Source organism: Mercenaria mercenaria, chromosome 17 (assembly GCF_021730395.1).
Source record: "Mercenaria mercenaria strain notata chromosome 17, MADL_Memer_1, whole genome shotgun sequence".
In the NCBI taxonomy this organism is placed as follows: Eukaryota; Metazoa; Mollusca; class Bivalvia; order Venerida; family Veneridae; genus Mercenaria; species Mercenaria mercenaria.
In genome coordinates this window covers 71,423,807-71,441,324 of record NC_069377.1, presented here as the reverse complement: position 1 = coordinate 71,441,324, position 17,518 = coordinate 71,423,807, and the positions used below count along the sequence as shown (strand labels likewise).

At 35.9% G+C, this 17,518-nt stretch overlaps 1 protein-coding gene across 1 annotated transcript in view; it reads right to left on the bottom strand.

Moving 5' to 3' along the window:
* Positions 1–17,518, bottom strand: part of LOC123537226 (phosphatidylserine synthase 2-like) — a 65,252-nt gene that overhangs the window by 24,046 nt on the left and 23,688 nt on the right. The window contains exons 2-8 of the mRNA XM_045320867.2: positions 17,320–17,479; positions 15,541–15,642; positions 13,503–13,585; positions 10,792–10,859; positions 6,466–6,597; positions 4,317–4,367; positions 3,696–3,809 (exon numbers count right to left, since the gene is read on the bottom strand). Of these exons, the coding sequence (XP_045176802.2) occupies positions 3,696–3,809; positions 4,317–4,367; positions 6,466–6,597; positions 10,792–10,859; positions 13,503–13,585; positions 15,541–15,642; positions 17,320–17,444 (675 nt within the window). The 5' untranslated portion in view covers positions 17,445–17,479. The remainder of the gene's footprint in view (positions 1–3,695; positions 3,810–4,316; positions 4,368–6,465; positions 6,598–10,791; positions 10,860–13,502; positions 13,586–15,540; positions 15,643–17,319; positions 17,480–17,518) is intronic.

Sequence of the window (17,518 nt, the reverse complement as noted above, 5' to 3'; positions counted from 1 at the left end):
AAGACTGTGTCTATGTACATGTATACAGTATAGTAACAAAAAAAAAAAGTCCCATAACTCTGCAAATTTTTTTTCTAAAAGAACCTAACATGCCCCATGCACAACTTCTGTTGGTACTGATCACTTGTGTGAAGTTTCATTAAATAGTGTCAAGGGGATGAGGAGAGATGGTGCGCACAAGATTGTGTCTATGTATATAGTATAGTAACAAAAAAACAAAGTCCCATAACTCTGCAATTTTTTTTTCTAAAACAACCTAACATGCCCCATGCACAACTACTGTTGGTACTGATCACTTGTGTGAAGTTTCATTAAATTCTGTCAAGGGGATAAGGAGAGATGGTGCGCACAAGATTGTGTCTACGGACAGACGGACAGACAGACAGACAACCTGAAACCAGTATGCCCCCCTTACAACTTTGTTGTCGGGGGGTACAATAAGAGCATGAATTTGTCGCCCCGAGTGGCTGCGTTTGCGCTAAGTAAAGCACCTTTGAACGTGTTTATGAAAAGAGCACTCAGGGCCCACACTGGGCTGAAAAAAGTTGGAGCCACCTTTTTTCTCGGGAACGGTAGGGAGGGTGCTGGAGAGGTTTCCCTTCCCGCGGCGCGTTGAAAATTTTTGTTACTTCCCATAAGCAAATGGTGATATTCTAGCTATATAGGGGGACTTTTGAATGAAAGTGGGTATACCTCTAAAGCAAGTTTTGTATTTTAAAATGTTGTTGGATGTTTAACCTGTCTGAAATATTTTTCCATTACAGCTTCTTTTTGTTGTGGGCCTACTATGTAAATGCATGGCCCGGGGGCTGTGTTTTTGGTGCTCTGTGCTTCCGAGAAATCTACCCTGATACAGGATACATTTCAAATCCATTCCTAACTTTTAAAGACATTAAAAAAACTTGGCAAACACCTTTACTAATTACTTACTAAGATCACAGACACGGTCCAGTGTATTTTTTTTTTTTTTTTTTTTTTTTTGATTAATATAAAAAACAACAACATTTTTTCACACAAATATGCTTTCTATATGTTAGTCAAATGGGAAAAACAAAGAGGACCATGATGGTCCTGAATCAATAATAATAATATATAATTTTATTTGTGCACTTCATGTCAAAACAAATTACAAAGCATAATAAATTATCACAGTATTTCACAGATATCATAGTTGTAATAGTAAAGTCATCTATCATATAATATTGATTATAATTTATCACAGGATGTTATTCTTGTTTTGAATATATAGTTACTGAAACAAAAAATGTAAAGATATCGATATCACCTCTGGATAATTGTAATACCAGTATATATAATTTCAAATAGAAGATAGTGCACTGGATTGCCCGTAAAGCTTTGGCATTTACATGCAAAAACTTATTTCCAACGGGGTCCATGCTGTCACATTTAGATCTTAAGTGAATAATTACTCTACTTAGAACTGTCACATGATGGTATAAAAGTGATAATGAAATCATAAGATAATGATCTTACGTTGTCATATTACATATAATAGAGTGGTAAATACATTCCATTTTAAAACTGTATTCCTTTTTTGAATACGAAGGTGTTAACAAGTCATGATCTTATGAGTGACTTTAAAGATTTAGGTGTATGTGTCATAAGCATATTATATAGGTCTTACAAAATCAATGACACCATGATACAAACATATGCATAAACTAAGAGTCTAATAACTTTCTACATGAATTGACATGATAACACAAATACTAAACACTAATTTCATAAAAATACCATACAAATGTTAAAACAAAACCAGTTAAAAATATATATATAAAGATTTCTCATCTCTTTCCATTTCTGTTAATAGATGTATCTTTAAAAGTTTCTTAAAAGTAGCTTTGGACTTTTTTCTATTTTTAGAACTGCTGACCTAGTTTTTTAAGGCACGTGACCCAGTTTCGAACTTGAACTAGATATCATCAACGTGAACATTCTGACCAATTTTCATGAAGATCTCATGAAAAATACGGCCTCTAGAGAGGTCACAAGGTTTTTCTATTTTTAGACCTACTGACCTAGTTTTTGACCGCACGTGACCCAGTTTCGAACTTGACCTAGATATCATCAAGATGAACATTCTGACCAACTTTCATAAAGATCCCATGAAAAATGTGACCTCTAGAGTGGTCACAAGCAAAAGTTTACGCATGCACGAATGCACGCACGCACGGACGGACGACGGATGCCACGCGATCACAAAAGCTCACCTTGTCACTTTGTGACAGGTGAGCTAAAAATGATGACAAAAATCTGGTCACAGTGTCGTGTACAGTGCTTTAGGGTATAGCGGATAGCTAATTAATTTTTCCTGCATTCCAATTCAAAGAAATGAAAATAGTTTTTTTTTCAGTATATCAGACAGAAAACATCTATTCTTCTTAAAACATTCAGCTTTTAATAGAAATTCACATGTTTTTTCTCTCCAAGTCATAGTTTACATATGCGCTGATTTAGGGTGTACTGGATAGCTTTGGTCATTTTTTCGATTATTAGTTTAAAATCCACATCTTAACAAACTTTCCAAGATTTCTTTACTATAAATTAGAATAATAATGTATTCTCTTTTCAAAAACATTCAGCTTTTTTAATTTTCATTCACTGATGTTTTTTACATATACACTGATTTAGTCTATAGGGGATAGCTTTATTTTACATTTGATGGCATATGAAAAATAACACAACAAGCAAATATTTAAAATGCATGTCAGAATGTCTGTTTGCATACCAGTAAAAGAATGATATGAAAATTTATACAATAATTCAAGTCTAAAGATAAAATTTATCAATCTATCCTCTATACCCTAAAATCCGCTATACCCCAAAACACTGTATGATATTGTGACCGGATTTTTTGTCATCATTTTTTTTTCATTTGACTAACATATAAAAACTATATTTGTCTGAAAAAAAAAAAGGATTTTTATATTAAACAAAAAATACACTGGACCCGTGCCTGTGACTAAGATACTGACGGTGGCGACAACGTTAAAAAATTCATTAAACCATTCATTATTTTGCCGATTTATTTATTAATTATTTGATCCATGGAAATTAAAGGCATCAATCATTTAATCTGCCGCAATGACAACAAAACAAAACGATTATTTTAACCCGATAATCGGTTGCTAATTGATTGCAAATTGCATCTTCTCGCGTGTGAAGATGTTTATTACACATTGTTATATGTAAAGTAAACGCAGACTGGGTAGTACTATCCCGAAATAAGTTAATTTTTAAGGTAAAATTATCGGAACCAGTCAACATTTTTTTTTAACATAACTTCTCGGAGGTTACGATTTAGAACGTCTGAAACAAAATGGTGGTCCAAATTACGAAATTTTTTTCATTTTCGCCACTCGCGATTTTTCTTCGCCACTTTCATCGCAGATTCGCCAAATGGCTCGAGCGGCGAACGACAGCGTGGGCCCTGGCACTATATAAATCTGGTATAATATAATATATAAATGATGGAGTTTTGACACTGGTTGCAAAATGCAAATTATAACCTTGACAGTGATGAAGTCATTTAGCTTATGCTATGGCTTCAATCTTGCTCAACTTCAGTCTTGCTCAGGTTTCAAACTTTGTTCACATTCTCATATAATCAAATAGTATCAATATAATTCTAAACTTGACAGACAAGGGAAAGCAAGGCCCGGGTTAATACTCACATGATCCCACCAGCACTCGCTGAAGTTCGGCAGCTGATGTTCTAATGTATACTCCATCACCTCAAACATCAGACTGATCACCATACAGAACCACCAGTCACGAATAATCAACGTCTGAAACAATAATATATTGCAGTTGATAACTTAAAACCTGATGTAGGCTTCCAGTATACTGTAAAAGCACGTATTTTCTCTGGGTCAAAATTTCACGAATTTGAAATTTTGAGTATGGTCGCAAGGTTTAGTATTCATGAAATTGTAAAAATGGTCACTACTTGAATTTGAATTATACTAAAGGTGAATATTTACGCGAGGATCAATTTTTGCGAGATGTAGAGCCTAGCGAATATAGCGAAAATTAAACCCTTGCAAAATTTTCTGCTTTTATAGTAAGACTTGAAGTACTTTGTTACAGAAAAGGATTACACTACAATGACCGAACATTATTTTAACTTCTCTTTCTAAACCCAACAATGAACTTATTGCAAATAACAACAGGTCTTCTCTACACTTAACTTACTAAGTATTCTGTTTAATACAAGTTTTGTAAAAAAAAAGGTTTTACAAAAATAACACATAAATGTCTTTCAATCAAAATATTCAGCTATTTGTAAAACATACCTTCAGCCACCAACCAAAGAAATGTGTCGGAACAAATCCATCCATTTTATCCTGAAACAGAAGAATATACAGTACATATGCATGTATCCGAATCAATCAGGTGACATTGATTTTTTTTCACTCTTTCCTTTATACTTTTATAAAATGTATGCTTTTTAAAATCCAACAATTTGAGAATGATTTCATAAAACTGAACATACAACAAGAGGGCCATGATGGCCCTATATCGCTCACCTGTTATCACTGCACTTGAGGACAAGAAGGTCCTCAGAAAAAATATCTAAGTCCAAAGGACAGGAACAACAAAGGGAAGAAATTTAACCAAAAAGAAAAAAAAATTCTTACAAGGTACAGATACGTCAAAATACACCTAAAAATTGAAGGTACCATCCATGTTGTACCACAGAAAAGTGGTCTCGGTTTTTACCTACGGCCAATAATAAAAAAGTTACTAAAAATAAGCTATCTATAGTAATGTAAAAGGGAAGTAATTAAAAAAATAATTATTGTAAGTGAACAAAAGAAGGATCTGCCAAATAAATATGTTGACATAAATGAAATTTCAGATCAGTATCTTCATTAGTTACGGAGATATACCTATTTTAATTTGAAATAAAGGGTGGTAATTTGACATAAAATCAGTCCATAGTTATCTACCCTGATTGGCTCAGTCCAACTAATGACAATAATGAAATTTCAAATAAGTCCTATAAGTACTTACTGATATAAATCCATTTTGATTACACTGATTACAATCAGGGGAGGTAATCAGATATAAGATAACTCTGGAACCTATGATTGGATCTGATTTGTCATGGAATCCAAGATTTATTGTTGTTGAAGATATTTTGGATGTTTGTATCAAATAAAGCCATAAATGAAGTCTCTATATGGCTGGAAAAGCCAAAATAGCCAATTTTGGACCTTTAAGGGGCCATAACTCTGGAACCCATGATGCAATCTGGCCAGTTCAAGGAAGGAACCAAGATCTTGTGGTGATACAAGTTGTGTGCAAGTTTGGTTAAAATCAAATCATAAATGAAGCTGCTATTATGCAGACAAGGTCAAAATAGCTAATTTTGGCCCTTTCAGGGGCAATAACTCTAGAACCCATTACAGGATCTGGCCGGTTCAAGAAAGGAACTGAGATCTTATGGTGACACAAGTTTTGATTAAATTCAAATCATAAATGAAGCTGCTATTGTGCAGACACGGTCAAAATAGCTAATTTTGGCCCTTTCAGGGGCCATAACTCTGGAACGCATAAAGGAATCTGGCCAGTTCAAGAAAGGAACCAAGATCTTATGGTGATACAAGTTGTGTGCCAGTTTGGTTAAAATCAAATCATAAATGAAGCTGCCATTGTGCAGTCAAGGTCAAAATAGCTAATTTTGGCCCTTTCAGGGGCAATAACTCTAGAACCCATTACAGGATCTGGCCGGTTCAAGAAAGGAACTGAGATCTTATGGTGACACAAGTTTTGATTAAATTCAAATCATAAATGAAGCTGCTATTGTGCAGACACGGTCAAAATAGCTAATTTTGGCCCTTTCAGGGGCCATAACTCTGGAACGCATAAAGGAATCTGGCCAGTTCAAGAAAGGAACCAAGATCTTATGGTGATACAAGTTGTGTGCCAGTTTGGTAAAAATCAAATCATAAATAAAGCTGCTATTGTGCAGACAAGGTCAAAATAGCTAATTTCGGCCCTTTCAGGGGCCATAACTCTGGAACCCATAATGGGATCTGGCCAGTTCAAGAAAGGAACCGAGATCTTATGGTGATACAAGTTGTGTGCAAGTTTGGTTAAAATAAAATCATAAATGAAACCACTATCGTGCAGACAAGAAATTGTTGACGCACGGATGCACAGACGGACTGACGACAGACGAAGGGTGATCACAAAAGCTCACCTTGTCACTATGTGACAGGTGAGCTAAAAACTAAAGCCCTTTTTTTAAAATTTTGAGCAAATTCAAATTTAACCTTATATCTTTTCAAATATTTTGCGCATCAAACATAATGTTTCATGCACAGCCATCAGATTTATTTACTGATAATGAATTGATTACATAATTATGTACTTTGACTCAAATATATTGAGTAGCCAGTAAAAAAGTAGAAGCACTAAATATAATTTGATATATACCTTAAAATTATGCCATGGATCTTCATTAGACGGATCATATACCAGACAGTTCCCTCCGTAACTTTTCTCTGGCAGTGGCTTACCAAGGTTCTTATCTATGTGTTGCATCATCAGACGTGCATCATTAGCTGTCTGTCAATGTAACAATCATAAATTATTATCTTTATATATCATTGTCTAATGCAGGTAGGGAAATGAAAACTAGAGAGATAACTACAAACAGGAAACATGGAGATATATGGGCTACACAAATGTAGTAACATAAAATGTTTGAAGTTTCAATATAAGCAGAAAATCTTTCAAATGAACATGTACAAAAGAATTATTCCTTAGAAATAAAATTCAAAAGTCAAATAAGAATCATGCAAAAACTATGCACATTATTCAAGTGGTTCATTTTTCAACATGCTATTTTTGTGAAAAGGAAATATTACTAAAATTTAAAATCTCACAAGAGGTAACAACATATTCCTCTTTGAAATTTGAGAATCAGCCTATCATATACAGATCTACAATTATATTTAATTTATGGCGGCTGGGATAAAAGACATAATATAAAATGTTTAGTATTTTTCATTCCCTAGAGAATAATACAACTATTGCCTCAAAATCTGTAGCCCTACATCTAATTATTCAATTTGAGCTAGTTTTTCACACTACTCATACAACACATACAAGATAAACTAGATGTGTACTAGGTTATAAAGCTACAAAGAAAAACAAGTGAATGAAGTATTGCCATGCAATACAAAGTCCCCTACTGGAAGGCACCTAATTTTCTCTTCTGCAGTATAACATAATGAACTGATACCTGTCAATGATGTATGAACAATATTGTACTATATATACAATAAAATATAACAAAGCACTTGGATTAAAATTTGCATATATAAAAACGTTCAGTTGTTTTCATTTGGAATTTTTTTTTTGCCGATTATACAAAAAGTTATCATAAAAGAAGATATTTATAGTAACAACAAAGTGAAATAAACCCTAAAAAAAAAAAAAAAAAAAAAAAAAAATCTATAAAATATAAGTCCACGAGAAACTCTTTCCCAGTAGAGATAGATCAAAATACACCTTAAATTTGGATGTACCGTGCATGTTGTACCACAGAAAAGTGGTCTCAATTTTTCCCTATGGCCAGTAATAAAAAAGTTACAATATAATATATTTATAGTAACAACAAAGGGACATAATTCTAAAACAAGAGGGCCATGATGGCCCTATATCGCTCACCTGTTATCATTGCACTTGAGGACAAGAAGGTCCTCAGAAAAAATATCTAAGTCCAAAGGACAGGAACAATGGAAAGAAATTTAACCAAAAAGAAAAACAAAATTCTTACAAGGTATAGATATGTCAAAATACACCTAAAAATTGGAGGTACCATCCATGTTGTACCACAGAAAAGTGGTCTCGGTTTTTCCCTACGGCCTATAATAAAAAAGTTACTAAAAATAGGCTATTTATAGTAACGTAAAAGGGAAGTAATTCAAAAGAAAATTAATGTAAGTTAATAAAAGAAGGATCTGCCAAATAAATCTGTTGACATAAATGAAATTTCAGATCAGTATCTTCATTAGTTACGGAGATATACCCATTTTAATTTGAAATAAAGGGAGGTAATTTGACATAAAATCAGTCCATAGTTATCTACCCTGATTGGCTCGGTCCAACTAATGACAATAATGAAATTTCAAATAAGTCCTGTAAGTATTTACTGATATAAATCCATTTTGACTACAATCAGGGGAGGTAATCAGATATAAAATAACTCTGGAAACTACGATTGGATCTGATTTGTCATGGAATCCAAGATTTATTGTTGTTGAAGATATTTTGAAAGTTTTGTGTATCAAATAAAACCATAAATGAAGTCTCTATATGGCTGCAAAAGCCAAAATAGCCAATTTTGGACATTTAAGGGGCCATAACTCTGGAACCCATGATGGAATCTGGCCAGTTTAAGAAAGGAACCAAGATCTTGTGGTGATACAAGTTGTGTGCAAGTTTGGTTAAAATCAAATCATAAATGAAGTTGCTATTGTGCAGACAAGGTCAAAATAGCTAATTTTGGCCCTTTCAGGGGCCATAACTCTGGAACCCATTAGGGGATCTGGCCGGTTCAAGAAAGGAACTGAGATCTTATGGCAACACAAGTTTTGTGCAAGTCTGATTAAATTCAAATTATAAATGAAGCTGCTACTGTGCAGACAAGGGCAAAATAGCTAATTCTGGTCCTTTCAGGGGCCATAACTCTGGAACCCATAATGGAATCTGGCCAGTTCAAAAAAGGAACCAAGATCTTATGGTGATACAAGTTGTGTGCCAGTTTGGTAAAAATCAGATCATAAATAAAGCTGCTATAGTGCAGACAAGGTCAAAATAGCTGATTTTGGCCCTTTCAGGGGCCATAACTCTGGGACCCATAATGGGATCTGGCCAGTTCAAGAAAGGAAACGAGATCTTATGGTGATACAAGTTGTGTGCAAGTTTGGTTAAAATAAAATCATAAATGAAACCACTATCGTGCAGACAAGAAATTGTTGACGGACGGACGCACGGGCGGACGGACGCACGCACGGACACACGACGGACGACGGACGAAGGGTGATCACAAAAGCTCACCTTGTCACTATGTGACAGGTGAGCTAAAAAGTGTGCCTCATAGTGGTGAACATTTCTGCCAAGTTACATCAAAATCCCTCCATGCATGAAGAAGAAATGCTCCGGACAAAGTCATTCTTGAATTTGACCTTTAACCTCTAAGTATGACCTTGACCTTAGACCTAAAGCTGGGGCTTTGCGCACAACATCTTGTCTCATCCAGGGTAATGTTTGTGCCAACTGATATTCAAATCCTGTTTTGCATGACAAAGTTATACACAGGACAGGAAAAAAATCCTATTGACCTTTGATCTCAAAGTGTGACTTTGACCTTTAAGCTAGGGTTCTAGGTGTTGCGCATGACACGTCGTCTCATCATGGGGAACATTTATGCCAAGTAATATTGTAATCCCTTGGTGGATGACAAAGTTCTGGACCGGACAGGAAAAAAACCCTATTGACCTTTGGCCTCCAATTGTGACCTTGACCTTTGAGCTAGGGGTCCCGATTTTGCGCATGACATGTTGCCTCATCATTAGGCACATTTGTGCTAAGTAATATCAAAATCCCTTCATGGATGTCAGAGTTATGGCCTGGACAGGAAAAAAGCCCTATTGACATTTGACCCCCAATGGTGACCTTGAACTTTGAGCAAGGGCTCCGGCATTTGTGCAGGACATGTTGTCTCATCATGGGGAACATCTGTGCTAAGTAATATTGAAATCCCTTCATGAATGACAGAGTTATGGATCGGACAGGAAACAGACCCTGTTCAATGCAATGATAACATTTGACTGCTAAGTGTGACCTTGACCTTTGAGCTAGGGGTCTGAAAGTTGAGCAAGACACATCGTCTTATTACAAGGTACAATTGTGCCAACTGATATTAAAATCCCTTCACAGATGGGAGAATTATGGACCGGACAGGAAAAAAACCCTGTTGACCTTTGACCTCAAATTGTGACCTTGACCTTTGAGCTAGGGGTGCAGGTTTTGCGCATGACACGTCATCTCATCATGGGGAACATTTGTGCCAAGTAATATTAAAATCCCTTCATGGATGAAAGAGTTATGAACCGGACACGAAACAGACCCTGTTCATGCCATGTTAACATTTGACTGCTAAGTGTGACCTTGACCTTTGAGCTAGGGGTCTCAAAGTTGTGCATGACACATCATCTTATTATGAGGTACAATTGTGCCAAGTGATATTAAAATCCCTTCATGGATGGGAGAGCTATGGACCGGACAGGAAAAAAGCCCTGTTGACCTTTGACCTCCAATTGTGACCTTGACCTTTAAGCTAGGGGTCCGTGTTTTGCGCATGACACGTCGTCTCATCATGGGGAACATTTGTGCCAAGTAATATTAAAATCCCTTTATGGATAAAAGAGTTATGGACCGGACACGAAATTGCGGACGGACGGAATGACAGAATGACGGAATGACGGAATGACAGAATGACGGAATGACGGAAAAGCGCATTCCTATAGTCCCCGAAACTGGTTTTCAACCAGTAGGGGACTAATAATTTCAGCAACAGCTAATTCCTTAAAGCTAAGAGAAGGCTTTTTACTAATGTGACAATCCTACTGTGAAATCTTACAAGTTTAACAGTACAAAGGAACAATATACTGTAAAATAATTTCTATTTTCACCAAAACAGCTAATTCATCAGGAAATACATCTAGAATAATCTTGAAACAAAATGCTTACTTGAAAAAGTAGGTATACCAGCGCTAATTCATACAGATAACTAAGACACAAAATAAGTCTCCAAAATGCTGAAATGATAAAATAACAAATAAAATGTGAGAAGAATTAAAATAAAACAAAATTATCTAAGTGTTACAATCATATAACTTGTGTTTGTAAGTCTAGTACAGATACATTCATGTCTGATAAATACATGTCAATGTAACAATCTAGACATACTCATGTCTGGTATAGACATATCTAAGTCAGATACATGTATATGCATGTCAGATACACACAAATCCACTTCTGGTGCAGACAAAAACATGTCATATATAGATATGTCAGCCAGATATTGACATACCCATGTATGGTATAGACATAAACAAATCTAAGTTATATACACAAATCTAAGTCAGATATAAATATATCCATGTCTGGTAGAGACATAATAGAGCTATTATAATAGTAGCTCAATCTGCCGAATACAAAATCCCAGATCTAGCTCCTGTTATAATGACCCTTTTATTATACATCTCCACCTTTTTGTTAAATCTTCAATGTTTGTCAATGTTAAAACAGAACCAGTGAAGTGTTCATGTGCACAATTTATACAACATACAATACAAAAGGTACAGAACAGATTTTTTTCTGCCTGTTCATAATATTATTTACTTGTGAAATACAAGCTTATTTTTGACATAATTTATATAGGTATATAATAAAGATATATCTGGTACAGAATATCAATGTCAGATACAGACATATCTGTGTCAGACCTAGACATATCCAGGTCTGGTATAGACAAACTGAAGTCAGGTGTAGGCACAGAGCTCCAGATGAGCTTTTGGTGCAATTGGGTATTTACCCATCACTTTTTGTCTGAATTGGGTACTGGAAATTTGAAACTAATAACAAAATGACAAATAACTGTCATTGTTGAACAGCAAAATATCCCACTAATTTGTTTGTTTGTGCTGCAACAATGTTTTGTTTTTTTCTGCAACCTCTTTTACATTTATTGGCGTAAAGAAATTGTTTGCAAAGCGTTCAAATAACACAGATCAGCCGACTGAATGGTCCTGTAATTTTTCCGATAAATTGCAACCTGTTCTGCGCACAGGCACGGGTCCAGTGTATATTTTTTTGTTTAATATAATTTTTTTCACACAAATATACTTTATATATGTTAGTCAAAAGAAAAAAAATCGATGACAAAAAATCCGGTCATAGTATCATTTACATTGAAAAGGTGAACTATGCGAGCGTAACGCTATGGGAAGCTACTCGGCAAACTTCAAAATCGGAGTTTATGCACTTGCAGTCACTACCTGCATGATCACACCTTTGAAACACTTAAAGCCTTCCATAAATGCTAAACTGACCCCATAAATTGCTTTGAAAAACACAGTACAAGTCTCTACAAGCGAAATATTTCAGTTATCCCCGGTGATTTCATTCCGGATAGCGGACGTGTTCCTGGTTTTTATCACTTCGTTTGGCAGCTGAAATCGCCGGGGATATTTGAAATATTTCGCTCCTAGAGACTTGTTCTGTGTATTTCAAAGCAATTTATGGGGTCAGTTTAGTATTTATGGATAGCTTAAAATGTGTAGAAGGTGCAATCATGCAGGTAGCGACAGCAAGTGTATAAACTCCGATTTTGAAATGTTCCACAAGTTTGCCGAGTAGCTTCCCATAGTGTTACGCTCGCATAGTTCACCTTTTAAATGTATATGACACTATAACCAGATTTTTTGCCATCGAATTATTTTTTCATTTGACTAACATATATAAAGTATATCTGTTTGAAAAATAATTATATTAAACAAAAAAATGTACACTGGACCCGTGCCTGTGGTTCTGCGGTAACGTAAGCGATTTTTTACGAATTGGGTATTAGGAATTTTACTTGCGTTTTAGTACGCACACTGTATGAATTCAATTGGGTTTTCTGCAATTTTAATTGCGTAAATACGCAAATATGCAGCTTATCTGAGCTCTGAGGCATCTCCTTGTATGGTAAATGTTTTAATTCAGCTTGCTCGTGAATTCATAAAGAAACCATCACAAATATGACCTTACAGTTCATACATGCTTCAGAGTATAAAGCTGCTGGAATTTCAATTAATAATAGAAACCATTTCCAATATGCCCATCCAAGTTTCACACATGACCTCCCTCAGAGTATAAAATAGTTGTCATATATATATCCTTTTCTGCAAATTCACAGAATAGGTAAAATAGGTCAACTCTGATTAATTGAAAATAAAATAAAAATAACATTTATATCACGTGTGAGATCGTTCATCTATTGATATGAAATTTTACCTTTTAACTTGTGCTTATTTTAAGTTGAGGTTATGCCAAACATGAACACATTGTACCAGGTCTTCACTTTTAAATGAAAATATTTCCATTTTATAAGAATTCAAACTTTAAATGAATCATACTCTTATAAGAAGATCTTTAGAAAACAACAAACCAATAGAAGGACTTTAACCAAGATTGATCATAGCTAATGAAATGCTCAAAACCACTTACTTCCCCTTACACCAGCTACTATTGTACATTAACATAGAATGGACTCGGAATTAAGAAAAAATTGCTTTCAAAGCATCATTTCATCACAACAATGGCATAATGAAACAATGAATTTGAACTTATATTTACTGGCTAATAACTAAATAAGAGCTGCAAATAGAAACTATAAAATAATGTTAAATACTAACCAGGATGAGGTCTTCTAAACACACCATCAGGGGTCTGTGTTACTCCAAATAGGAGAAAGGCCAATGCCATTGCAGTTACACCTCTGTAGAAAAAGAAAAATGATATTAACTGAGAAAGTGCGATACTGTAACTTCATAGACAAATGAAATATGCCTGCTGTAAAAAACCCTGAAGCTGCAGAATGGTCCATGTTGGTTGAACAGGAAAATTCTTGCCAGGGAAATGTCTGCATAGGATAAGTTGTCTGCATGGGGTAAGTTTGGCAAGTGAATGTCTGGCAGGGAAATGTCTGCATGGGGTAATTTAGCCAAGTGAATGTCTGGCAGGGAAATGTCTGCATGGGATAAGTTTGCCAAGTGAATGACTGGTAGAGAAATGTCTGCATGGGGTAAGTTTGCCAAGTGAATGTCTGGCAGAGAAATGTCTGCATGGGATAAGTTTGCCAAGTGAATGTCTGGCAGAGAAATGTCTGCATGGGATAAGTTTGCCAAGTGAATGTCTCGCAGGGAAATGTCTGCATGGGATAAGTTTGCCAAGTGAATGACTGGCAGAGAAATGTCTGCATGGGGTAAGTTTGCCAAGTGAATGTCTGCATGGGATAAGTTTTACAAGTGAACGTCTAGCAGAGAAATGCCTGAATGGGATAAGTTTGCCAAGTGAATGTCTGGCAGGGAAATGACTGCATGTGATAAGTTTGCCAAGTGAATGTCTAGCAGGAAAATGGCTGCATGGGATAAGTTTGCCAAGAGAATGTCTGGTAGGGAAATGGCTGCATGAGATAAGTTTGCCAAATGAATGTATGGCAGGGAAATATATGTCAGGGAAATGTCTGCATGGGATAAGTTTGCCAGGTGAATGTCTGGCAGGGAAATGACTGCATGGGATAGGTTTGCCAAGTGAATGTCTGGCAGGGAAATGACTGCATGGGATAGGTTTGCCAAGTGAATGTCTGGCAGGGAAATGTCTGCATGGGATAGGTTTGCCAAGTGAATGTCTGGCAGGGAAATGACTGCATGGGATAGGTTTGCCAAGTGAATGTCTGGCAGGGAAATGACTGCATGGGATAAGTTTGCCAAGTGAATGTCTGGCAGGGAAATGTCTGTCAGGGAAATGGCTGCATGGGATAGGTTTGCCAAGTGAATGTCTGGCAGGGAAATGACTGCATGGGATAAGTTTATCAAGTGAATGTCTGTCAGGGAAATGTCTGCATGGGATAGGTTTGCCAAGTGAATGTCTGGCAGGGAAATGACTACATGGGATAAGTGCACCAAGTGAATGTCTGGTAGGGAAATGTCTGCCAGTAGTTTTACATGTTTGGATCAATTTTTTTCTACCATGAAGTATTTGATTAAACCATGATTTTTCAAAACTTCAGGGTACTTAGAATATTCTGCAAATACAAAAAAAAGGGTTGTGCACTTATTTTGATTTGAAAAAATTGGACCTCACGTAGTACAATATTTTATAATGGGAATTTATTGAAAAATCACATTTTTTTCTAATACGCAGATTTTAATGGAACTTTTCAGAATTTAATTTATATCAACATATTGTCTATCATATGGTCAAATTAAATGTATAGGACTTTGTGCAAATTTCAAGCACATGTAAAGGCATTACCAACAATCAATCATTTCACATGCCAACATTTTTATCATTTTTTTATCTTTATAAAGAAGGTTATATTGTAGTTTTTTTTATAAATGTACACATGCCATGATATTTACATGAACTTCAAGGTTGAATATATAATCAATTCTGCATAACAGTTCCAGGCTTTACAGTAAATATTTCTTATCAATGAAAACATGCAGAATTATTATCTTTGATTTCTTTACGTACTAACAGATGTCACATAACATTCTGGTAAACATGTAAAGATTATCTTACAGCAGCTATAAAATCTACCATAATTTGCAAACTTAAAGACATACAATTTAGAAAGAAGGCCTCTTCCAAGTTTTGAAATGTAAACTATATAGTGAATCATGATTTGAAAGGAAAGCTTTACTAGTTACATTATCACAATTCCGTTACCTTTTTACATTGTAATCATGATCAGTTGACTGCTCCTCAAACACTGCCACATACACTAGAATACAGCTGAATATCAACAGGACTGTCAATGTATGGGCTTTCCTGTAAGAAAACAAAGATAGCAGCTAAATTTCAACATGATAGGATATAGGCCTCCTTCTATGAAAACACAAGGCTGTCTGAAAGACAGCTAAATCTCCCGCCAGTTATGGATAGTGAAAGGGTAAACCTTTGACCTTGAGCTGTGACCTTGACCTTGAACTGACATGGCTGACTCATAAACTATGCACATCTTCTTGATGAGGTGATCATTTGACCCAAGTTTCACGAAAATCCTTCAAGGGGTTTAGGAGATACAGAGCTCAAACCTTTGACCTTGAGCTGTGACCTTGACCTTGAACTGACATGGCTGACTCATAAAATATGCACATCTTCTTGATGAGGTGATCATTTGACCCAAGTTTGATAAAAATCCTTCATGGGGTTTAGGAGATATAAAGTGGACACAAAATAGAAGGCGTAAACCTTTGACCCTGAGCTGTGACCTTGATCTTGAGCCAACATGGCTGATTCATAAGTTCTGCACATCGTTTTGATGAGGTGATCATTTGACCAAAGTTTCATGAAATTCCTTCAAGGGGTTTAGGAGATATAGAGCGGACACGAAATGGAAGGTTAAAACATTTGACCTCAAGTTGTGACTTTGACCTTGAGCCAACATGGCTGACTCATGAGTTCTGCACATCGTCTTGATGAGGTGATCATTTGACCCAAGTTTTATAGAATTCCTTCAAGGGGTTTAGGAGATATAGAGCGGACACAAAATGGAAGGCTAAAACCTTTGACCTTGCATTGTGACCTTGACCTTGAGACGACATGGCTGACTCCTGAGTTCTGCACATCGTCTTGATGAGGTGATCATTTGACCGAAGTTTCATGAAAATCCTTCAAGGGGTTTAGGAGATATGGAGCAGACACGAAAGTGTTACGGATGGACGGAAGGACGGGGACCATTCCTATAACCCCCCACCACTCGTGGAGAGGTGTTAATAAATTGTAGGGATTTGAATACAGTTTAATATCAACAGGGTTGTCAAGGTGTAGGCCTTTCTGTAAGAGAACATAGAATTATAATTATAAGATTTATATAGCGCCCTTTTCATGATCAATTTCACGTTCAAAGGCGCTTTACATAGTTCAAATGCAGCAAAACAGGGCACATAATTCATCCTCTACTAGTACAGACACAGAGCAATCTGACCAGAGGGACAGAGTGAGACAAAGCCCCCACGACAGAGAGATCAGAAATCAGATACAGGCTTGTCCGGCTAACTTAGCCTAGCTCGTTGCGAATAGACAAGGATATGAGACTTATTGAGAGACTTAAATACAGCTAAACATCAACAGGAATGTTAATAGGTATGCCTTCCTGTCTCGGTGTAGGTCTTCTTAATATGAATCCATAAAGTAACATCCCAGACACCATGAAAGTACATTAAGCATTTTATTTTTTCAACTGTATTTCAGTTATACAAGACTATTAGTTAACTGTACCTGTGTTAACGGTTTCCTTACCAGTATTAAACACTATTCCACAAGTAAGTATGAATTGTTGGTGAAAACAATAACCCTCCAAATATTGTCTTCTGCAGTATTTAACTCTTCTTTACAAGTGTGTGGCAACTTCCCTTCATGAATTGTTGGTAGGACCAATTATCTTACATGTATTACCTTATGTCAATTACAATTATACAAAGAAGATTTGATCTCAAAACTTACCAGAAGAATGTCATAGTACCGTCATCCTTGATGTCCTTGTATTTGTTTTTCTCCTCCTCCCAGTTGTGAGCCGTTGTCGAGTGGAGACGATGGTAGATCATCTTGTTCTTCGGTTCTCCAGGCATCTTGTACTCTCAGCTAATCATCAATCTTTATAAGTCTGAAACAAAAAACAAAAGGAGGTTTACAAAAAGAATCT